Raw genomic sequence first — 23,258 nt, forward strand, 5'->3', positions numbered from 1 at the left:
ACAGTATAAAATTTTGTTTTATATAATAATAATAAAATAACAAAATAATAAAAAAGAATTATGTAAATTAAAAATAATAAAATAACAAAATAATAAAAAGAAACATGTAAATTAAAAATAATAAAATAAATATACGTGGGTCCTAAATTATTAAAAAAAATAAAAAATATATATATATAAATTACGTGATCTTAAAGAGTCATAAATTATTTAAAAATAAATAAATAATATATAAAAATTGTTATAGAATAAGGTTACAACAAATAAAATTAAAAATAATAAAATAACAAAATAATAAAAGAAAACATGTAAATTAAAAATAATAAAATTAAAAAAACATATATTTGCCTCACGTCGAACATAAGTGTCCTTAGACAAGATTTCCTTAGTATCACTCTGGCAAACCCATTAATACAAAGAGATTCTTAATATATTTAATATATTTTTATTTGGCTCGGGTCGAAGGTTTTGCCCAGAAACCCAAAACTGAACCAATTCAGTTTGGATTCAGAAAAAATGAACCCAACCCTACCCGAAATGCTAATCCAACCCAACCCAACCCTTATAGTTCAGGTTATCGGGTTGAATGTACACCCCTACTTCGCACGTGTCATATGTCTGTTATGTGTGATGTGATTATAATATGCTATGCCTATGATATGATACGTTTATGATACGATATGATATGTCTATGATATGATGGAATAGCCCAAAAATAAATAAAGAAATAAAGAAATAAAAAACAAATTATAAAGAAAAAATAGTTAAAATAATAATAATAATAATAATAAATTAATTAATTAATTAATTAAAATTAAAAAAAAAAAAAGAAAGAAACAGAAAAACAACAATGGTCAAATTTGAGAATAAGTAAAATGGCTTTAAACAGATTGCAGATTCAGAGTTTGTCAGTTATTACGGTAAAATCCTATCTCAGATTTCTTTTCGTTTATAGTTATGGTTATAAGAAATTAATTTAGTTATTGTTATAAGAAATTAATTTAGGATCAAATCTTCTTTCCTATCTTACTAATCAGATCCCATATACAATTATTAGATTTTTGTTAGCATTTTAGTTATACGAAATAAGGTTATAAGGTTAGATTCAATAAAATTTTAGGTGACAGATCTATAAACTAAAAGATAGTAGCCTATACTTAAAATTGGCTAGTAATATCTGTTTACACAATTAAAAAACTATTTACAGAATGAAAAAAAAAATGAGAGAGAGAGGGAGATTGAGGAAAGATTTGTTAAACAATATTTAACAATAAAAGGAAATATCAGAGGGAAGTAAGCTCCTTCTCCTTTAAATTTTGTCTAATAGAAAATATCAGAATTTTTATCAGAGGGCAGTTGAGCTTCTTTAAATTTTGTCCAACAAAAAAGATGAGAATTTTAAGATGGCCAATGTAAATTAGAGTAATAATTTTATAGAGTTAAAACTTGAAACTGATGTCATGAGCTTATATAAGTTGATTCGGATTTCAAAGGACAGAATCGAACTTTCATTAAAGATATATTTGTGACAACGACTTAAGCTATCCAGGTAAGTGACCTTACTATCGGCATGGTTATATTTGATGTTGACACGTGCCCTGTGGTTCTGCACGTGTCATATATATTGATATGTGTGAATTGTCTGTGGATTGATATGCTTCCTATATGTTATGTTATGATATAATATGTGGTTTGTATGATAATAATTATGGTACGATGTGCTCAAGGATATGTTTGAGATAGGGTACGAGAAGGATGCACAAAACGAAATGTAACGATAGGAGTAAGATACGTTCATGAAATGTTAGAGTTAGGTTACATACTGGAGTGCTATGGATAGGAGAGATTGATGAAAGAATACAGTTAGGTTATGGGTAGAAAGGGATAGGTTTGTGATAGATTGATAGAACGATAGCGTTAGGGTACGTTCTTGTGACGATATGACTAAGGTACGTCACGTAATGATATGTCTGTGATAGGTATAAGAACGTTAAGGCTATGGTAAGTTAGAGAACGATATGACTATGAAGTGTTTACGTTATGACTTGGTTATGATATGATACATTGTATGCTAGATTATTGTGCTTAAGTACGAAATCATGTGAACGTGAATGTATGTTATTTATGCTGCTTAGTTGATGTGATATGAATGCATGTGACGATGTGTGGCCCTTGTATGATTATGGCTTGTTGTATTTGTATTGGAATGTAACTGAATGAATTGTATGACATGAAATACGGTAAATTGCATGAAACATAACCCCGTTAGGAATATGTATGATATGTAAAGAAATGAGAATGAGAATGACATGTAAGCATGAAAACGTGACAGGGGGTTATGTTCATTAATGATAACTGTAGGACTAGTGGGACCTCAAGCATATTGTGTGCTCATGCATTTGGGGGGATACCCCTATCCCATCACGAGGGTACGGACGCGTACATCTAATGGCAGGACAACGATCGTTATGCTTTGCATAGCGCTGCCGTGACGGTTCTAGTTTTAACGGGTCCCAGTAGGCTCCCAGAGCATGCCCACCGGCTAGGGACAGTGGCCCAGCGGTGTGCGAACTAGCTGGTGAGCCCATACTCGCACGTATGGGCTGCGTATAGAGTATATGGTACACGTCCACGATTACCTGTTAGGATTACACGTAGGGAAAACGAAACGAAATGAAATGAAACGAAACGAAACGAAACGAAATGAAACGAAACGAAACGAAATGAAAGATAGGTCCCATCATTTCATTGCATGTGATTGTTGCATTTAACCCCAATAGTGGGGTCACTTAGTGAGTATTTCTTTAAATACTCAAGCCATGTGCTACTACATTTTTCAGGTTAAGGCAAGGCATTCCTGTACGGCTGACGACGGCATCGCAACTCAAGATCATGGCACATGCATAGGATAGTGGCATTTATTTTCTTAGACTCAGGATAGAATAGGATGTTTTAAACTTAAACGCTTATTTATTTTATTTCGAGTCTTTTGTTGTGTCGTTTTAAAGATGTTTTCGAAACACGGAAGTCCACGACTATGTTTTAAGTTAAAGGTTATGTTTTATGGAATTTAAATGAAGTCTTCCGCCTTCAATGTTTACGTTATGTATACAGTAGCGACCTTAAATTAAGTAGAAAATTTCGGGCCGTTACATATGATATGCTTTAGAATATGATACATGTTGTAACATGATATGTTTTATGATATGACACGATGTGACACAATAAATGATATGAATGACATGCGATAGGATGTTTCGACATGATGCACAACCCCGATACATGTTTTGAAAGCTATGATAAAAATGATATAATATGAAGGAAAATTGAAGAGGTTGTTTTACCTGATTTAATGAATGAAAATGTTGGAACCTCATGTACAATTATATGTTACATGCATTGGAAAATTTCTCCTTTTACGATGGTAGGGACATGTATGTTATGAAAAAGAAAAATAATCATTATATTTATCATAATGTTGCGATGATCACTATTCCTACCAGGTATTCAGCAACAGCACTAGAGAATGCTAGCCCAATCAGGAAAGGAGCCCAAGAAGTGTGAGAACCGACTGGTGGGTCTATACTCACATGTGTGGGTTGTGTGTAGACTAGTAAACATACATACAATTACCCACTTAGGATAGTCGCCTAAGGGAATACAAATTTAAAAGATAGGTTCCACCCATGATTATGTGTGCTTGCATCTACTCAATAATGGGGTCACTTACTGACTATTTCTTAAAATACTCAAGTCACGTGCTACTCTTATTTTTCAGGTAAAACTAAGGCTCCCCTGTACTGCTGATGATGACATTACAATTTAGAAAACCATGACACATGCATAAGTTAGCTGTATTTAAATTTGTAGACTATAGGTTAGTATAGGGTATTTCTGTTTTATTTTAGTATAGAGTATAAGTTTATGACAATGTTTTATGATTATGTTTCAAATGATTATTTCCACATAAAATGATTACGTTATGTATACAGTAGCGACTTTAAGTCAAGTAGAATCTAGGGTCGTTATTGAAAGAAAATGGTGTCATTCAGTTCGATTGAATTAGGTCCCTCCAACTCTACTAAATTGATTTTGATATTTTTATCCTCAATGGTAACATTTGTATTATGTCGGAGATTAAATTAAACCTAAACCTAAACCTAAATGCCCTAAATTAAGTATGGATTGATTTAATCATTTGAAACCTAATGGATTAAAATAGGAGTTTCCTAATGAGAGTGTGACACATATTTGTGTTTGTATTTCCTCTCTTGTTCTTCGTGTTCTTCATGTTCTTCATTTTGATTGAGTGTGTGAGTTGTATGTTGAGTATTATTGCATCAGAGAATTTACACCTTGAGCAAATGATTGTAAAAACAGTGTTTTTACATGATGATCGAGATGAGGAGATCTATATATAGCAACCGAAAAAGTTTGTAGTTTCAAGTAAAGAACACTAATGTGCAAGCTCAATAGAAGCTTGCATGGACTAAAACAAGCACCAAGATAATGGGTACAAGCAGTTTGACTCCTTAATGTGTAAGAGTGGTTTCCACATGAGTGAAAAGGATTAGTGTTGTTACTTCAAGAAATACACCAGTTCTTATGTGTTTCTACTCTTGTATGTGGATAATCAGATAAATCATCTGTAGGTAAGCATGTCTTCCATATTTGAGATGAAAGATTCTTAGGATGATGATTTCTCGAGATAGATCTACTGGCATATTAAATCTATCCCAGGAGTAATAACGGACAACATGTTGTCCAAATTCAAGGTGAATGATGTTAAACCCAAGATTACCCTTTTGACAAATCGTGTTAAATTGTCAATGGAGAAATCACTCGAGACAATTAAAGAGTGTGAGCCCAAGAGAACGTTAAGAAGTTCTACAAGATTTTGTAGTTGTGAGTTTTAAGTTTTATTTTATCCTTAATTTTTCACCACAAATTAATATTCAACTATTGATTATTAATTCTATTAATTAATTAAAAATTAAATTAGTTTCAATATATAAGTTAATTACAAAAATATACTAAAAGGTTTATGGATGAAATTGTAATATTTTGTAAATAGTGATAATTGAAAATTAAATTAAAAAATTAAAAAATTTTGAAGTTTTTTTTTCCCGGTTTATTATTTTATTTTTGTCTTATTTGGAGGAGAAAAACCAAATCGAACCGGATTAAAATTAGAAAACCGGACAGATGTCAACCTGTACGGAGACTTTAAATGTCGAGTGTGGATTAGGGTTTAGAATTTCACTTCAGTAGTTGAGGTATCCACCGGGGACAGTCCAATGGCAGAGCATTCCGCGCCGCCCGCTGACCAACTCGCCGCCGTCACCTTGAACGACGATGCTCCCACTTACAACTCTCTCAAAGCCGAATTCTCTGACCGCGTTCCGATCCGTTCAATTGTCTCCCGGCCCGATGGCGGCGCAGGCCTTGCCGGCCAGAAGGTTCGCGTTGGTGGCTGGGTCAAAACCGGAAGAAAGGCCGACAAGGATGCGTTTGCCTTTCTCGAGTTGAACGACGGCTCTTGCCCGCAGAATCTCCAAGTGATCATCGAAGCGTCTCTGGCGGATCTTGGCCAGATTGTCCCTACTGGAACCTGCGTTGTTGTCGATGGCGTCTTCAAGCTTCCTCCACCGGGAAAGCACCAGAAAGTCGAGCTTCGGGCTGATGCTGTCGTTCATGTCGGTCCGGTTGATCCCGCTCGGTATCCTTTGCCGAAGACGAAACTCACTCTCGAGTTTCTAAGAGATTTCGTCCATCTCCGCCCTAGAACCAACACGGTAAAAGAAATTGAAATTGTCTTCCGAATTTGAATAATTAGAAATTGAATCAGATTATTTCGATTGGGGTTTTCACATTTGTGGATTTCATTTATTACATTTTTCTGCAACAACACAAATCCACGAGTTCATGTTTTCTCTACGATTACAGATATCTGCGGTTGCTAGAATTCGAAATGCACTTGCATATGCCACTCATACATTTTTTAACAAGCATGGATTTCTTTATATTCACACACCAATTGTCACCACAAGCGATTGTGAGGGTGCTGGTGAAATGTTTCAAGTTACGACATTATTGAGTGAGGCTGAAAGGTTAGAGAAGGAGTTGGTTAAGAACCCACCTCCATCAGAAGCAGAAGTAGATGAAGCAAGGCAAATTGTCAAGGAGAAAGGAGAAGCTGTTGCCAAGCTGAAGGCATCTAAAGCTAGCAAGGAGGAAATTGGTGCTTCTGTTATGGAACTGAAGAAGGCAAAGGAGAATGTTTCTAAGCTGGAAGAGAGAGCAAAGCTTAAACCAGGCATTCCGGAGAAAGATGGGAAAGTTGATTATGCAAAAGATTTCTTTGCTCGACAAGCGTTTTTGACTGTTTCGGGCCAGCTGCAAGTCGAAACATATGCTTGTGCTCTTAGTAGTGTATACACCTTTGGACCGACCTTCCGAGCTGAAAATTCTCACACTTCAAGACATCTTGCAGAGTTCTGGATGGTTGAGCCTGAAATTGCATTTGCAGATTTGCAGGTTTATTTACTATGCTTAAATTTTGTTCCTAATTGTATTCTTTTCTGCGTACTCAATTGGAATTGGGTTCATGTCTCTGGCTTAGAAGATTGACTACGTATAACTATCAAAAGACAATACCTTTGACATTTTATCTTGTAGTGGATGCTTTATGTTCTAGGATCAGTTTATCTCCTCTTTTAGTTTTGTAATTAATTTCTAGAAGAAAGCCATTTTGGTTGGCCTAGTGCTCATTCGTTAATAACTAACGATCGGAGGAAATGGGTTCAAGCCATAGTTTAATCTTGTGCACAATATGGCCTTTCCTTAAGAACTCTAATTGAGAAGAAGCTGCTAGAGGGCTTGGTTTAAGTTTGCTGTGTTCTCTGTAACTACTATGCAATATGGCAATCAACCATGGAACTGGTTAGGATAGGAATAAGAAAAGCAACGGAACTCTGCAAATAGGGGTTTAGTTCTCTTTTGTTGATTGTATGCTCTTTTTCTAGAGATTTAACTGAATTAACCTTATGTGACATCTTTTCTATAATTGTTTGAAGGATGATATGAATTGTGCGGAGGCGTATGTGAGATTTTTGTGTCAATGGTTACTTGATAACTGCCTAGATGACATGCAATTTATGGCCGACAAGTATGACCGAACTTGTATTGATCGTCTCAAACTGGTCTCTTCAACCCCTTTCGTTCGAACTTCCTATACGGAAGCTGTTGAAATACTTGAAGAAGCTGTAAATAAGGGTAAGGTGTTTGAGAACAAAGTGGAATGGGGGATTGATTTAGCTTCAGAGCATGAAAGGTTTGTGAACTCCGATGCTTTTCATTTACATTCCACTTGAAACAATGGTGATTATTTTTCTGCTTCCTTGCTCAGATACTTGACTGAGGTAGTATTTAAAAAGCCCGTCATTGTCTATAACTATCCAAAAGGAATCAAAGCATTTTATATGAGGCTCAATGACGACTCGAAAACTGTAGCTGCAATGGATGTTCTTGTACCAAAGGTAGTTTAGTTATGTGTGATTTGTTTAACCATTTTTGACCTTTTGTTTGAAAAAAAAAATTGAAATCTTGGCTCTATTGAAGGTTGGGGAGTTGATTGGTGGAAGCCAAAGGGAGGAGCGGTACGAGGTTATTCGAGACAGGTAGAAGAACAATACATAGTTTTCTGGTTGTTTCCCCTTAGAATGAACTTCGAAGTCTGAATTGTTTTTCCCTGCAGGATCAAGGAGATAGATTTGCCGCTCGAGCCATATGAATGGTATCTCGATCTGAGACGATATGGGACAGTGAAGCACAGCGGTTTTGGCCTCGGCTTCGAGCGAATGCTTCTTTTTGCCACTGGGATTGACAACATCAGAGATGTTATACCCTTCCCCAGATACCCAGGCCGAGCAGACCTATGATCATATATATTTACACCAAAGAGATATGTTGTTGGGTTTTAATTTATGCTCATAAATTTTGGATTGGTGGGTTTATTTTATACAGAAACTATTGCATTTCAAATGACTTCAATTGGTTTGATGTGTTAGATATTTTGATACTAACAGATTTTAATTTGTTTACAGAGAAGATTGTAAAAAGAATGTAAAAGTGGATCAATGTCACAACAAGAGTCTGTTATGGGAGCGATTACTTCTACATTCATTTCACGTAAGACCCTAATTTTGCTTATGAATTTTTCGTTGAACTTTACTCGAATTTATTCCTTTTAGACTTCACTTTTAGCATTTTTTTTTTTACTACAACTTCAAATTTTAAGGATTAAAATGAATATTTTTAAAGTTAGAATATAATTAAAGCTAACTTCCGAGGTAGATGGGTTGTAAAGTATTTTTTTTCCCCTTTTAGAGAATATATAACCCTTTTAATTGATGGAGGATTTAGAATCGTTCATGTGATGTTCCACATGGTTGGGGAGAAGAACAAATCACCATTTATAAGGGTGTGGAAACCTTCCCCTAGCAGATGCGTTTTAAAGTCTTGAGGGGAAGCCTGAAAGGGAAAGCCCAAAAGAGGACAATATCTGCTAGGGTGGATTTGGGTCGTTACAATTACGGTCTCAATAGGAGGTAAGGAATTGGATAGTGCCTTATGTGATTTGGGGGCGAGTATAAACATAATACCTCTATCCATTTATAAAAAGTTGAGTATTAGCTAGTAAACCGTTTGATTGCCTACCTTGAAGGAAAAACGAAGATATATTGAGTATAAACATAATACCTCTATCATTATCATTATTTTGGACTACGCCGACAAAAGTGTACCTATCATTTTAAGTAGATCATTTTTTAAAGTTGGTGGAACTCTAGTAGATGTATACAAGGGCACAATTATATTAAGCATGAATGACCAACCAATAGAATTTAACATGAATGAGGGTATGAAGTATCCACAAAGCCTTGGGGGTGATGGAAAGCCGACACGATGCCCCCTTATAATAAATTTTAAAATATTTCTAATCTTTCTGGGGTAGACATTGTTTTGGCAAGCGATCATACTGCCTTGTAGAGCATCTGTTGAATATTCGATTGACATCAAATTTCGTTATCTTTCATATAGACGGACATAATTCAAGATTTGCATGTCAAAACTTATATTAAAATTTCAACTTCTAAGATTATGACTCGGGGCCCTACGCAGCCCTCTCTAAATTTGTCTTCAACACTCATGTCGCTTCGTTTTCTCCAACCTTGCTTATGTCTCAGCTTCGCTTTAATGCACTCTTCTTGGTGTGTGGTTGATGCCTTGTCCATCTTGATCACATTAGGTCACTTGTCTTGTTTTGATCCTCACATGGCTAGATAGGTGCCATTTGAGAGTCCACACCTTGTGTGTTTGCATGTGGGGGTCACAACCTTATGGTCTTCATAGTGAGGTTAACTTAAACTAGTCATTTTCCTTGATAACTTATTCAATGGCACAATCGTGGATTATGACTCTCTCCACTTAATCTCAATATTGTCCCGATGACGATCCAAATATAGGATTGGGTGCTAACTTGATTTGCTGAACTTTATCGCTCCCCATAATAAATACGAAAACTTGTGCACTATTTATGGGCTATCCCATTATCGAACTTTATTTCGGTCTCCGAGATTCGCAACATAAACACAACTGCCTAATGGTTATGGGCTATCCTCGTGGGAGTTAACTTGTCCATTTCTTGGAATCGATATGGGACTCACCAGACAAACCATGACAAAACTAGCATCGGCATTTCATGCCTTGGCTAGGGGAGTGTGCCCCAAACTTTGGCCTCAACCATCATATTATTTGAGCCGTACAAAGATATGTATGATGACATTTCCTGGTTAAGGCCACATTCCTTTATCGTTGCAAAGTTGGCTTGTGTATCACGACATTTTCTTGTCAGGATCACATCTCTTTTTCAGAAGCAAGGTCTGGAAGCTTGTAACATAACTCCGTATTGGCACTACATTTCAACAAACTTCTCATTTGCCCACCTTTATGTGAAAAACGTGCATCGACACTTCTCGCATTGACACTTCTCTGATTTTGTTGCAATTTTATTCTGTAAGTCACTCACGTGCAGCCTGATGTTCTCTTTCTCGAGCAAGTGCTAGTCTTAACACTCTTATGAAGTCACCCATCCTTATTGAGTATTTCTTAAAATACTCAAGCCAAAAGGCAAGACACTTCTACACATTGATGATTACTAAAGACCATGGAATCTTGATGATTACTAAAGACCATGGAATCTGCAGAGTAGTTTTTTTTTTTTTTTTTTTTTTTATGTTTTTTTTTTTTAAGGCTAAATAATATAGGTCATTGTTCTTTTAATATTTTTTCTTTGTCTTATTTTAGTTTACTAAACACATAAGTCCATGAATCGTTTTATGAAATTACATAGTATTGGTTCTAGAATTAGCAAACAACCCAATTTATAAAATTTTAATTTATTTGAACTCACCCAATTTATAAAATTTTAATTTATTTGAATTCACCTAATTTATAAAATTTTAATTTATTTGAATTTACCCCATGGAATTTGTAAGGGTAAATTTATAAAATTTTAATTTATTTGAACTCACCCAATTTATAAAATTTTAATTTATTTGAATTCACCTGATTTATAAAATTTTAATTTATTTGAATTTATCCATAAATATAAAAGGAAGGAATTTGTAATGGTAAATCCTGATTTATAAAATTTTAATTTATTTGAATTTAATTTATTTGAATTTACCCATTCAAATATAAAAGGAAGGAATTTGTAATGGAAGGAATTTGTAATGGTAAGAGTCAGTCAAATAATTCATTTCTCTTTTCATCAAAACTAAGTTTGAAAAACAATAGAAAAACTTTTCTTTTATAAATGTTACTCTCAACTTCATGTTAGAAACTAATTAATTTCATGTTAGAAACTAATTGAAATTCATAAAACATATTCATGAATTTGTAATATTATATGTAGGTACATATATACTTTTTCGATATGGTAGAGGTAGAGGTCACGTTGAGTTGACGAAGAGGTAGGGGTATTAGAATGAAGCAAAATGAAGGGTCACGTTGAGTTGACGAAGAGGTAGAGGTCACGTAGATTTCTTGTTTAAGACCATAAATGGAGCAGAATTTTGTTTTGGACCTCACACAATCTCTTAAGTGTTAGAACAACTTCGAATTCAAAAGAATGGCATGACATAATTTTCTACAACTACATGTGCTAGATGATAAGTTGATAGAATCCCTTTTTTACATCCCATGTCTCTTCTATGTGGCGACACGGGAGCGAAAAAAGAAAAGAGAGGGAAAGTTTATTTCGCTTTTGACATAGTAAGCCCACACGATGGACTATTGTTTAGTGGTAGAGCGTGCCCTTATAATTGCGACATTGTGTCTAAGTTGTGAGGGCTCTCAGCCACATGAATGGATGCCCTCGTAATGTAGAAATACATATCAAAATGTACTATGATAAACTTTTATGTTTTGAGCTATTGAAAGCTATTTATGTAAAATATATTAAAAAAAAAAAACATGTATTTTGGGAATGCGTCATTCCAGTTTCAAGACGTTCAAAGCAATAGTGGAAAATAAAAACAACTTGAAGGTGTTGTGGGTTACAGTTAGAACTCCAAGTCTTTATACGAACCTGTAAACAAGATGATAATTATCGACATTTCCAATACTTCAAATGAATACGCATTTAAATTGAATGTTGTCATTCGATTGGATCGCTTCTTTCATCCACTCTCTCAATGCTCGATTAGAAGAACTAAACTTGTCTCTATTCTATTCATATTTGCTCGTTGCTCTCACAATTCGTCAGCAAAAGGCACAGAAATCTTGAAGTTGAGTCGACTAGAAAAAACTATTATCTTACATCCCTCTCTCCCTTCAAAAGAAAATATGCATAAACTCTCGTGGCTTTGCTTTGGGCTTCTTGAAAAGGCTTCATACTAATGGAGATGTATTCCAGATGTATTCCTCACTTATAAACTCATGATCATGCACTTAATTTAGCCATGTCAATACAATTCTCAAGTGCCGAATAAAGAAATTGCTAGCCTCGAAGGTGTAGTCGAAAGTGACTCATGTGTCGAACAAAGGGTGTACTTTGTTCGAGGGTTCCGGAGAAAGAAGTCGAGCCTCGATTAATAGGAAGCTGTACTTTGTTTGAGGATTGTTGGAGGAAGTTCGAAATTGGCTAATTTATGGAATGATAATGGGTTTTGAGTTTATAAGTACGAAATAAATCCCCATTGGTACGAGGTCTTTTGGGAAAGCCCAAATCAAAACCACAAAAACTTATACTTAAAGTGGACAATATCATATCATTGTATTGTGGAGAGTGGAGAGTCGCGAATCCTAACAAAGATTTCAGAACATTTTATTGGTAACTCGAACAGAATGTGGTGGCTATAAAAAGAAAGGGGTAGGCAGGCATGGTTTTGGGAAGTCAACTCCAATAGAGTTGCATCGGGATCTCATCAGTTTCATGCACGTATCTCACCGTCCACTTGCCCAGAGTTGTGGCTAATGAGCAAAGAAAATGAATTTTATTGGAAAGCTGGGAGATGTTAACGAGGCCAACAGTTTTTCTTCTTGGTTTTTTCCATTCTTCTTATTCTTTACCCTTTTAGAGTCTTAATAAGAACCTCAATGAAGTCAAAAGGACATTCTTGAGAAGCATTGACAAAAGTTCAAAGGGAAGAAAGTCTAAGAAAGTTAATGCTTGGATATCAGAGGTGGACAAAAAAGTCTAGATTTCTGCAACACTGCAAGAAGATTGAACATACACTAAAGGCATGTACAAATCAAGCTCAGGTAAATGGCCTGAAATGTTCACACCTGATGGAGTTTCTTTACAACTTATGAATCAGTATCAGAGCCTAAGAAACTCACACCAATGTAAATCATCATGCTTGGGCTCTGGAGCTTCATGAATGGAATCACATCAAACGAAAACATTCATAATATAATCAATCAAATGAAGAAAGCAGCCTAGCCTAGAAATTTTGATTCCAGAAGCAGGTATTAACACAAATGTTCAAACCATCAAAACGTATCCAGAGAATGAATGCTTTCATCCATTTCCTTCTCTGTTCTAATTCCTTATCATGTTTTTCTCTAAATCTACTTCAAACCGATTTCTATTCTCTTCACCTGAAAACCCTACATCCGTTACTATCATTCATTCATCTATTATAAAAATAATTGGATAACACAAAATAAATTCCTGGAGAGGCAAACAATGGCAGAAAGGACAACGATAAGAAAATTCAACAGAGAGAGGTGAAGAGCATACCTGGAAAATAAACCTTTGAAACTGGTGCTTTGGAAGGGGCCGCGCGAACGCAGGCCCCCGCTGCCACAAATTATGACGTAGGCTCTGCCGCTTTGGGCAGACCTTAGACGGGCACCCCTCCTTTATGTGCAATGGAGGTCACCAATCTAGGCCATGGGCCTGCTTGATCGCCCATCGACCTCGTCCAGGTAAGTATGTTTCATGGATTGCTAGTGTCTTCTATTTATAGTGATGTGATGCTTTCCTGCTCGCTAACTTGAGCGATGTGGGTCTTTTCTTATCACTAATTTTGAAACAACGAGTTTATTGATTGAAGTATGTGTGAGATTTCGATTTCATAGTTGAATTCAATTATCAAGAAAATTAACACATGGAGCCTAGTAAGAACACGATTAAATTATAAATTTAGTTTATGATACGTCGTATTTGTGTTTAATTGATCCATAAATTTTAAAAAGAATAGGTCCAGTTGGAATATTTGAAACACGGTAATCCTTATCACCTTAGATTAACCTCGAGGAGCTAATATTTAGCGTCCTAGAAAAGAGAGATAAGATTTAAATTGCCTAAAAATCCTTACGAACCTAGTAGACCTCCACGAAACCAAAGATGACTAAAGTAGTTCTTTAGGTTAGGTTGATAGTAGTGTGACGGTGTCTATGGACCTTCCACTACCCTTTCCACTCATGTAACAAGCTAGGCACATGGCAGCAACGATAATGTGAGCTTCAGCTTTGTGGAATGGCCAATGACGTCCTGAATATGGCCATTGTGTTGTAAACCCCTTCTTGAGAGAAGAGCATGGGACTACATTGGATAGCCTAGCAGCTAACCCGAGCTAAATAGAACATGGGGATCACATACCCCAAGCTTAGGTGACTCTATGGTCGTAAGGGATGGGCTAGCCAACCTCCTTTGGATGATGTTTAGAGTAGAAATTATCATATCACCTCACTAGATTTTATGAGGTCTTGCCTCAAATTAGGTGACCGGTCATTCACCGCATAAGCAAAGTAAGTTGTCAAGGTTAAAAAGAAGAAAGATTGTAGAAACTTAGCAAGAAAAGGTAGCCTCGGTAACGACCTGAAATTTTCTACTTAATTTTAGGTCGCTATTGTATACATATCATAAACATTGAATGCGGAAATACTTCATTTAAACTTTCATAAACTATAATATTCAGTTTAAAATACAGCCATGGACTTACGTGTTTCGAAAACACCTTTAAAAACGACACAAGAAAAGGCAAAATAAAATAAATAAACGTTTAAATTAAAAACATTATATCCTAGTCTAAGTCTAAGAAAATAAATACGACTACCCTATGCATGTGTCATAGTTTCGAGTTTCGATGCCGTCGTCAGCCGTACAGGAATGCCTTGCCTTAACCTGAAATAGAGGTAGCACGTGGCTTGAGTATTTCTTAAAATACTCGGTAAGTGACCCCACTATTGGGGGTTAAATGCAAGAACATGTGAATGCAATGACGAGACCTATCATATCAGTCTATTTTTCCTACTACATTATTCTAATGGGCAGCTTGGATGTGTATCATATACTCTACACACAGCCCATACGTGTATGTATGGGCTCACCAGATAGTTCGCACACTGCTGGGTTCTTTTTCTTGTTGGGCGAGCTTGCTTTGGTAGCTCTCCTTATGCGGACACCCATTAAAATTAGTAATCGTCACAACAGCATTATGTAAAACATAATGATACTTCGTCGGCCTAGTGGATGTACGCGTCCGTACCCTCGTGATGGAATAGGGATATCCCCCAATGCATGGGATCCCAACATTTTTCCATTTTCATTATCATTTAATACAACCCCGCTAGCGTTCTGTACATGTCATATCGTTTTCATATCATTTCACATATCGTTCATCATTCGTATCATATCATTTCTCATTGTTCAGTTCTCATATCATAAATAATTCTAACGGAGTTATATTTCATGCAATTTATCATGATTTCATGTTATTCATATCATGCTGTATACACGCAATTTAGGAGACATAACATAACGTCTTATACTTTTAACATAACATTTCATCATATACATATTATACCATAACATATTGCATCACAATATATCATTATCAGAAACATGTCAATTTATCACATATCTCGTAATAACATATTTCATACCATATGACAACATATATATATATCTGTCATTCACATGTCGTATCATAATCATATCATATCGTAAACGCTTTGTGGTCATATCGTTCCCTAACTTATCATAGTCTTAACGCTCTTATACCTATCACAGTCATGTCGTTACATAAACGTACCTTAGTCATATCATCATAGGAACGTATCCTAACACTATCGTTCTATCAATCTATCACACACATATCCTTTCTACCTATAACCTAACCGTATTCTTTTATCAATCTCTCATATTCATAGCACTTCGGTATGTAACCTAACTTTAACGTTTCATGAATGTATCTTACTTTTATCGTTACATTTCGTTTTGTGCATCCTTCTCGTATCCTATCTCAAACATATCATTGAATACATCGTACCATAATTATTATCATACAATTCACATATTATAACACATATATAACATATCATAAGCATATCGATCCACAAACAATTCACACATATCAATATATATGACACGTGCAGAACCACGGGGCACGTGTCAACATCAAATATAACTATGTCGATAGTAAGATCACTTACCTGATTAGCTTAAGTTGTTGTCACAAATATATTCTTAATGAAAGTTTGAAATCTATATATATATCAAAATACTGTTCCAGTTTTGACCTAAGACATCGATTACATATAACTTAGGCAAAGCAAGCTAAGTGGGTTCGTGAGTAGTTAAAATACCATTTGGAACTTAGAGGCACACCCTAGGTGGAGGAACATTCGAGAACTATGCAGTAATAGAGGGGTCATCTCTACGAAATTGGGGAATTATTATAAATTGAAAATCACACATATTTTTTGGTTGGTTCTAGCGGGGCTCGAACCCGCGACCTTCGGCTCATAAGACCAACGCTCTAACCAACTGAGCTATAGAACCTTAGATGTTTTGCTTAAATCAATATTCGATGAAAATAATATAATTATAAGATCATAAATAGTATATACATTAAGCTCGTTTCTTATTTACAAACAAAGTTACTACTCACAACATTAATTAAATAAAATAGGTCTCACCGAGATTTGAACTCGGGTTATTGGATTTAGAGTCCAATGTCCTAACCACTAGACCATGAGACCACAAATATTTACAAAATTTGTGTGTAATAAATCTCTGAACTTTAAAAAATAAACCGTATCTTCATATACTTTCAAAACATTAAAAATGACTAATGTGTCCTCATTTTTTCAGTTTCGTATTTGATAGGGTTTCAACCTATTAAAATTAGTTAAATTATTGGATCATATGTACAATTATTTTACCCTTCCTTTTCTAGGATCATAAATATGGTAAAAAAAAAAAAAGCTGTGAAAAAAGTATAGGGACATTCTGAGTATTGGATTTGGGACGTGTTGCACCCCAAGTAAGAATTATACCGCTAGATCTTTTACTTTCATTTCAAAGAAATTTTTTTTTATTTTAGTTAAACTTCTCGACTAGGGGCATTTCAAGAATTGAACTTAAGATCTCTCATACTCTACGAATTCTAAGTACAATTTAATAAAATATAGGTTGTGATCGCGGTCAAAAAATTGATATCCAATATAATATAAACATGCAATAGGTTAGTTTTCTTTCTTAGCGATCAACCATTAGCTCTTCTCACTCGGATAGTGTGCGTTCGGACCATAGGGCATATGGTTCTCCTTCTAGTTTATGTCGTAGTGACATGGGCGCAATCAGAAGGGTCGTAGGTCACTAATTTGATGGAGGCAGTTTGGGTTGGTTGGCTGCGGATCTTGGACCAAGTCACTAGGAGGTCCGCGCTTCCCAACCAAATATTGACACATGTTGCGTAGTAGCCTAGTTGCAGTTCCTCACTGTTTAGCTGACATGCGTCTCTATCAATCCCCGACTATCAAGTTTAGTGATTCTATGGTTGGAATAACTTAATTGGTTAGAGTGTGGCCCTTAACCACAAGATCATAGGTTTAAAAACCCTCCTTCTAACATTTTCATATTTATTTATTGTAAATGTCTATCAAATCCTTATCTACCTCGCATCCATACTTGAATCTTAAGACTAATAGCCTTCGTTCCATCGAGCCGACTTTTCCTCCACCGATCTCTACGGTAAGAACTTTAGCCTCATATTATCACTATACTTTATTTATCTATCTCAATCTCATTTTGTTCCTGCTTTTTTCTATTTCCAATGTAGGTATCTATCCCCTACTCGAAGGGTTAGTAAAAAAACAAGGTAGGACCATATGTGAGTCAATAAGTTTGACTTAGTAAAAAAAAAAATTTCCTTTAAGAGAAATTGTTAGCCGTCATCAACTTGTAGAGCAAATAAAAAAAATTTATTAGTGCTTTGTTTAGGATAACGGTTAATAGTTATTAACTTGTCAAGAATGTTTAGGAAAATTGTTAGTGCTTTCTCCTCTCTAAATAGTCTTGAGATGTAAGCTATATTTACGGTCTATAATACTCACAATTGAAGATTTTATCAGCTTTAAGGGCTACATAGAGTATGTTTAGTCAAGGATTTGAGGCCTAATTTGCCCCAAATCGAGGAAGAATCCCATTCTAGGCTGAGTTGCGGATCGAGGAAGAAAATTTAAAATTAGCCTCAACCATGTCAAGTCGTCTTCTTGAATCCATTCCTCTAGCTTAAGTGAAGTATAAGGAAGACTTTTGTTGAAAGAAGGGTGGCCTAACGGTTCTTGTATCGTCCTACCCAATAACCACACCCTTTGGGTTTGCTCCGTCAACAAAGCGAGTTTTCTCCCAACTTTGGACGACCATAACTTACGATGTAGTCAATGAACTGGTAAGATACCAATCCCAAAATCTTCCTTGACACTTCAACTTTAAGTTTCATAATGGAATTGAAGGGAGAAATGCCCTAGAATGGGCTGGCGAAGGCCATTTTCAGACGGCTGAGCTAAGATGCGCATATCTTTTATCCTATGCGAGGAATAAGACGATCACAAATTTCTGTCCCTCCTTCGTTTTTTATAAAATTGAACCCCTTTAAGGATTGTTCTCACAAAATTAACAAGGGTTCTAGAAACTAGACTCACTAAGGAAGCTACCAAAAAAGATTTGGAAGTAATCGGTTACTAGAAGCTCAAAAAACGAGGCCTCAAACACAAGACAAGAGGTAATTTGCAATATTTGACTTTTTATTAAGAAATACGTGTAGAAATCACTTGGATGAATGTATGAACCTTAAATAGGTATGGATTAAGAAAACATTAAAGAAAAACACTTAGAATCATGAGTTAAGGCCTTGAACCGACCAAATTACTTTGAATTTAAGTAACGTTAAATTGACCTTCTATTTCTCGTTAGACGAGAGTAAGTAGCTAAACCAAGAAATGATGTAAAATGACCCTAATACCCCTCTTACAAATTTACCTTGTTTATGACTTTTAAGACCTCTATGTAACATGAGACTTCTTACATAATCTTATAGTAATTTTATCAAGATACTAGCAAGTTTTCATGTTCATTGGACCACGTTAGGCTGCCCTTTAGCTTTCACCAAAATTAAAACCATTAAGTTTTAAGCCTACTCGAGGGTATTATGCACAAGCCTAGGTTCACCAACAATCCATGTGGGAAGAATGTACTTGGGATTATGTAATAGCCCAAAAAAAAAATAATAATAATAAGGATTACTTAAAAATAAAAATAATAAAATAATAAAATTTACCCCCTCTTTCTACTAACTTCTTATTGCAATCCCATCATCTCTCCTCAACTCACGACACAATATCAGAGTTCGTCCAAATATAAACAGAAAATATCAGATTTGAGAAAAAAAGTAAAATGGCTCCCAACAAACTTAGATTGCAGATTTAGAGATGTTTGTTATTACGGTAAAATCCTATATCAGATTTCTTTTTACTTAGAGTTAGGGTTATAAGAAATTAATTTAGGATCAGATCTTCTTTCTTTTATTCAATATTTTACCTAATAATCAAATCTTATTTTCACTTATCCAATTAATTAGATTTTTGTTGCCAGTTATATAAATCTGTAAGATTTGGCCAATAATATTTATGTAGAAAATAAATACTGAGTAGAGTAATGTCTATTTAGAGAATGAAAATCTATTTACAAAGTCAAAGTGAGGAGGGAAGATTGAGGAAAGAAATATCAGAGTACAATAAACGCAATGAAATTTTGTCTAGTAACAATATATTCCCTACAATAGTAGTAATAGAAAATAAGATATTTAGTGAAAATAGCAATATATATATATATATATACAACATTTCAAAACTTTTAACCATGGACCAAGTTAGATTAGAGATAATCTTATAGAGTTCGACCTTGAAACTCATGTCATGGGCTCACATAGATTGACTTGGATTTCAAAGGACGGAATCGAACTTCATTAAGGATATATTTGTGACAACGACTTAAGCTAACTAGGTAAGTGACCTTACTATCGGCATGGTTATATTTGATGTTGACACGTGTCTGTAGTTATGCACGTGTCATATATACTGATATGTGTGAATTATCTGTGAATCGGTATGCTTATATTATGTTTATGTTATGCTATAATATGTGAATTGCATGATAATAATTGTGGTACGATGTGTTCAAGGATAAGTTTGAGATAAGATCCGAGAAGGATGCACAAAACGAAATGTAACGATAGGAGTAAATACGTTCGTGAAATGTTAAGGTTGAGTTACATACCGGAGTGCTATGGATAGGAGAGATTGATGAAAGAATATGGTTAGGATATGGGTAGAAAGGGATAGGTTTGTGATAGATTGATAGAACGATAGCATTAGGATACGTTCCTGTGATAATATGACTAAGGACGTTCACGTAACGATATGACTGTGATAGGTATAAGGACGTTAAGGCTATCATAAGTTAGAGAATGATATGACCACGAAGTGTTTACGATATGACATGTTTATGATACGATATATTGTGATGTGAGGTATTATGTTTAGATTGTTTTGTGTGACCATGGAGGTAATTGTTGTATGAATTGCACGTTATGAAATGACATGTTAAAAGCATGGAGCGTTATGTTATGTTTTTTAAATTGTATGTATACAACATGTTATGAATGGCATGATATCACGATAAATAAAATGAAATGTAACCCCATTAGGATTATGTATGATACGTAGACTGAAAAATGAGAAATGACATGTTAAGCATGAAAGATGATAGCGGGGTTATATTCATTAATGATAAAAGTAGAAATATTGGTGACCTCATGCATTATATGTGCTCATGCATTTGGGGGGATACTCCTATTCCATGACGAGGGTACGGACGCGTACACCCAATGGTAGGGGTACATTCATTATGTTTTGCATAGCTTTGCCGTGACGGTTACTAGTTCTAACGGGTGTCTGGCCTAAGGAGCTCCCAGAGTATGCTTGCCTGACAAGGAAAGTGACTAACTGGTGAGCCCATACTCGCACGTATGGGCTGTGTGTAGAGTATATGGTACACGTCTAAATTACCCATTAAGACAGTACCGTAGGAAAATAGATTGAAAGAATTGGTTCCGTCATTGCATTCACATGTTCTTGCATTTAACCTCCAATAGTGGGGTCACTTCCTGAGTATTTCTTAAAATACTCAAGCCATGTGCTACTACATTTTTTCAGGTTAAAGCAAGACATTCTTGTACGGCTGACGACGTCATCGCAACTCGAGACCATGGCACATACATAGGATAGTGGTATTTATTTTCTTAGACTTAGGCTAGAATAAGATGTTTTTAACTTAAACACTTATTTATTTTATTTAGTTTTTTTGTTGTGTCGTTTTAAAAATATTTTCGAAACACGTAAGTCCATGGCTGTGTTTTAAGATAAAGGATATATTTTATGGAATTTAAATGAAATCTTCTGCATTCAATGTTTAGGATATGTATACAGTAGCGAACTTAAATTGAGTAGAAAATTTCGGGTCGTTACATTGACTCACTAGAATTTTATGAGGTCTTGCCTCAAATTAGGCCATCAGTCATTCACTGCTTAAGCAAAGTAAGTTGTCAAGGTTAAAAAGGGGAAAGATTGTAGCAACTCAGAAAGAAAAGGTAGCCTCCGGGGAGTACTGTCGAGCTAGGCCTAGGCTGGTTAAGGTTGTATGATATATAGTTCAATTGGATTATCCTGCACAACATATCCGTCTTGAGAGGGAACGTAGGGGGAGTACTGTCGAGCTAGGCCTAGGCTGGTTAAGGTTGTATGATATATAGTTCAATTTGGTTAAGGTTGTATGATATATAGTTCAATTGGATTATCCTGCACAACATATCCGTCTTGAGAGGGAACGTAGGGGGAGTACTGTCGAGCTAGGCCTAGGCTGGTTAAGGTTGTATGATATATAGTTCAATTTGGTTAAGGTTGTATGATATATAGTTCAATTGGATTATCCTGCACAACATATCCGTCTTGAGAGGGAACGTAGAATTACATGGGTAGTCTTAGTAGCTGGCTGGTTAAGGTTGTATGATATATAGTTCAATTGGATTATCTTGCACAACATATCCATCTTGAGAGGGAACGTAGAATTACATGGGTAGTCTTAGTAGCTGGCAAACACATTGGATTCGCTTCTTGAATCTTAGGTATTAGATGGTCCTGTAGGCAGGATTTGCCCGCTAATCTCCTATGAATGCACAACATATCCGTCTTGAGAGGGAACGTAGAATTACATGGGTAGTCTTAGTAGCTGGCAAACACATTGGATTCGCATCTTGAATCTTAGGTATTAGATGGTCCTGTAGGCAGGATTTGATTCGCATCTTGAATCTTAGGTATTAGATGGTCCTGTAGGCAGGATTTGCCCGCTAATCTCCTATGAATGATGAGAGCAAACTAGCACACACCATGTTATCTAGAGCAAACTAGCACACACCATGTTATCTCTCGGCAGGATTTGCCCGCTAATCTCCTATGAATGATGAGAGCAAACTAGCACACACCATGTTATCTAGAGCAAACTAGCACACACCATGTTATCTAGAGCAAACTAGCACACACCATGTTATCTCTACTAGAGAGAGAGTATGGTCCTGTAGGCAGGATTTGCCCGCTAATCTCCTATGAATGATGAGAGCAAACTAGCACACACCATGTTATCTAGAGCAAACTAGCACACACCATGTTATCTCTCGGCAGGATTTGCCCGCTAATCTCCTATGAATGATGAGAGCAAACTAGCACACACCATGTTATCTAGAGCAAACTAGCACACACCATGTTATCTAGAGCAAACTAGCACACACCATGTTATCTAGAGCAAACTAGCACACACCATGTTATCTCTACTAGAGAGAGAGTATTACGAGGTAATATGTGTCACGTTCAATTTTAAAGAATTTATATCAATGGTTGATCAATATTGTTTCAACACTTCCAAATAAATTTAATTTATTCGTTACTACTCACAGACATACTATAAAATAGGTCCCACCGAGATTTGAACTCGGGTTACTGGATTCAGAGTCCAATGTCCTAACCACTAGACCATGAGACCACAAGTATTTGCAAGATTTGTATGTAATAAATCTCTGGACTTTAAAAAATAAATAGTAACTTTATATACTTTCAAAACTTTAAAACGACTAATGTGTCTTCGTTTTTCAATTTCGTATTTGATAGGGTTTCAACATATTAAAATTACTTAAATTATTAGATCATATGTACAATTATTCTACAATTCTTTTTCTACAATCATAAATATTAGGCAAACAATCAATTAAAATTAAAACCACTCAACGAAAGAGAGATTGATGAAAGAATATGGTTAGAAAAGGGATAGGTTTGTGATAGATTGATAGAAC

The 23,258-nt window shown here is 35.5% G+C and overlaps 1 protein-coding gene and 3 non-coding genes across 4 annotated transcripts; 1 reads left to right on the forward strand and 3 right to left on the reverse strand.

The window, feature by feature from the left end:
- Positions 1-5,250: 5,250 nt before the first annotated feature.
- LOC111784347 (asparagine--tRNA ligase, cytoplasmic 1) lies at positions 5,251-8,167 on the forward strand. Its single transcript, XM_023665075.2, has 6 exons — positions 5,251-5,795; positions 5,947-6,537; positions 7,077-7,333; positions 7,409-7,538; positions 7,621-7,679; positions 7,757-8,167. Exons 1-6 carry the CDS (start codon positions 5,298-5,300, stop codon positions 7,938-7,940), a joined length of 1,719 nt encoding a protein of 572 aa, XP_023520843.2. The 5' UTR covers positions 5,251-5,297; the 3' UTR covers positions 7,941-8,167.
- Positions 8,168-13,338: 5,171 nt separating this feature from the next.
- LOC111784349 (U1 spliceosomal RNA) lies at positions 13,339-13,502 on the reverse strand. The gene has a single exon (XR_002813529.2). It is a non-coding gene; the product is annotated as a U1 spliceosomal RNA (small nuclear RNA).
- A 2,778-nt stretch (positions 13,503-16,280) lies between these two features.
- TRNAI-UAU (transfer RNA isoleucine (anticodon UAU)) lies at positions 16,281-16,354 on the reverse strand. Its single transcript has one exon. It is a non-coding gene; the product is annotated as a tRNA-Ile (tRNA).
- A 6,525-nt stretch (positions 16,355-22,879) lies between these two features.
- On the reverse strand, positions 22,880-22,951 carry TRNAQ-CUG (transfer RNA glutamine (anticodon CUG)). The gene has a single exon. It is a non-coding gene; the product is annotated as a tRNA-Gln (tRNA).
- Between the last annotated feature and the right edge of the window lie 307 nt (positions 22,952-23,258).

Source organism: Cucurbita pepo, chromosome 18 (genome assembly GCF_057944985.1).
Source record: "Cucurbita pepo subsp. pepo isolate OVF chromosome 18, ASM5794498v1, whole genome shotgun sequence".
Lineage (NCBI taxonomy): Eukaryota > Viridiplantae > Streptophyta > Magnoliopsida > Cucurbitales > Cucurbitaceae > Cucurbita > Cucurbita pepo.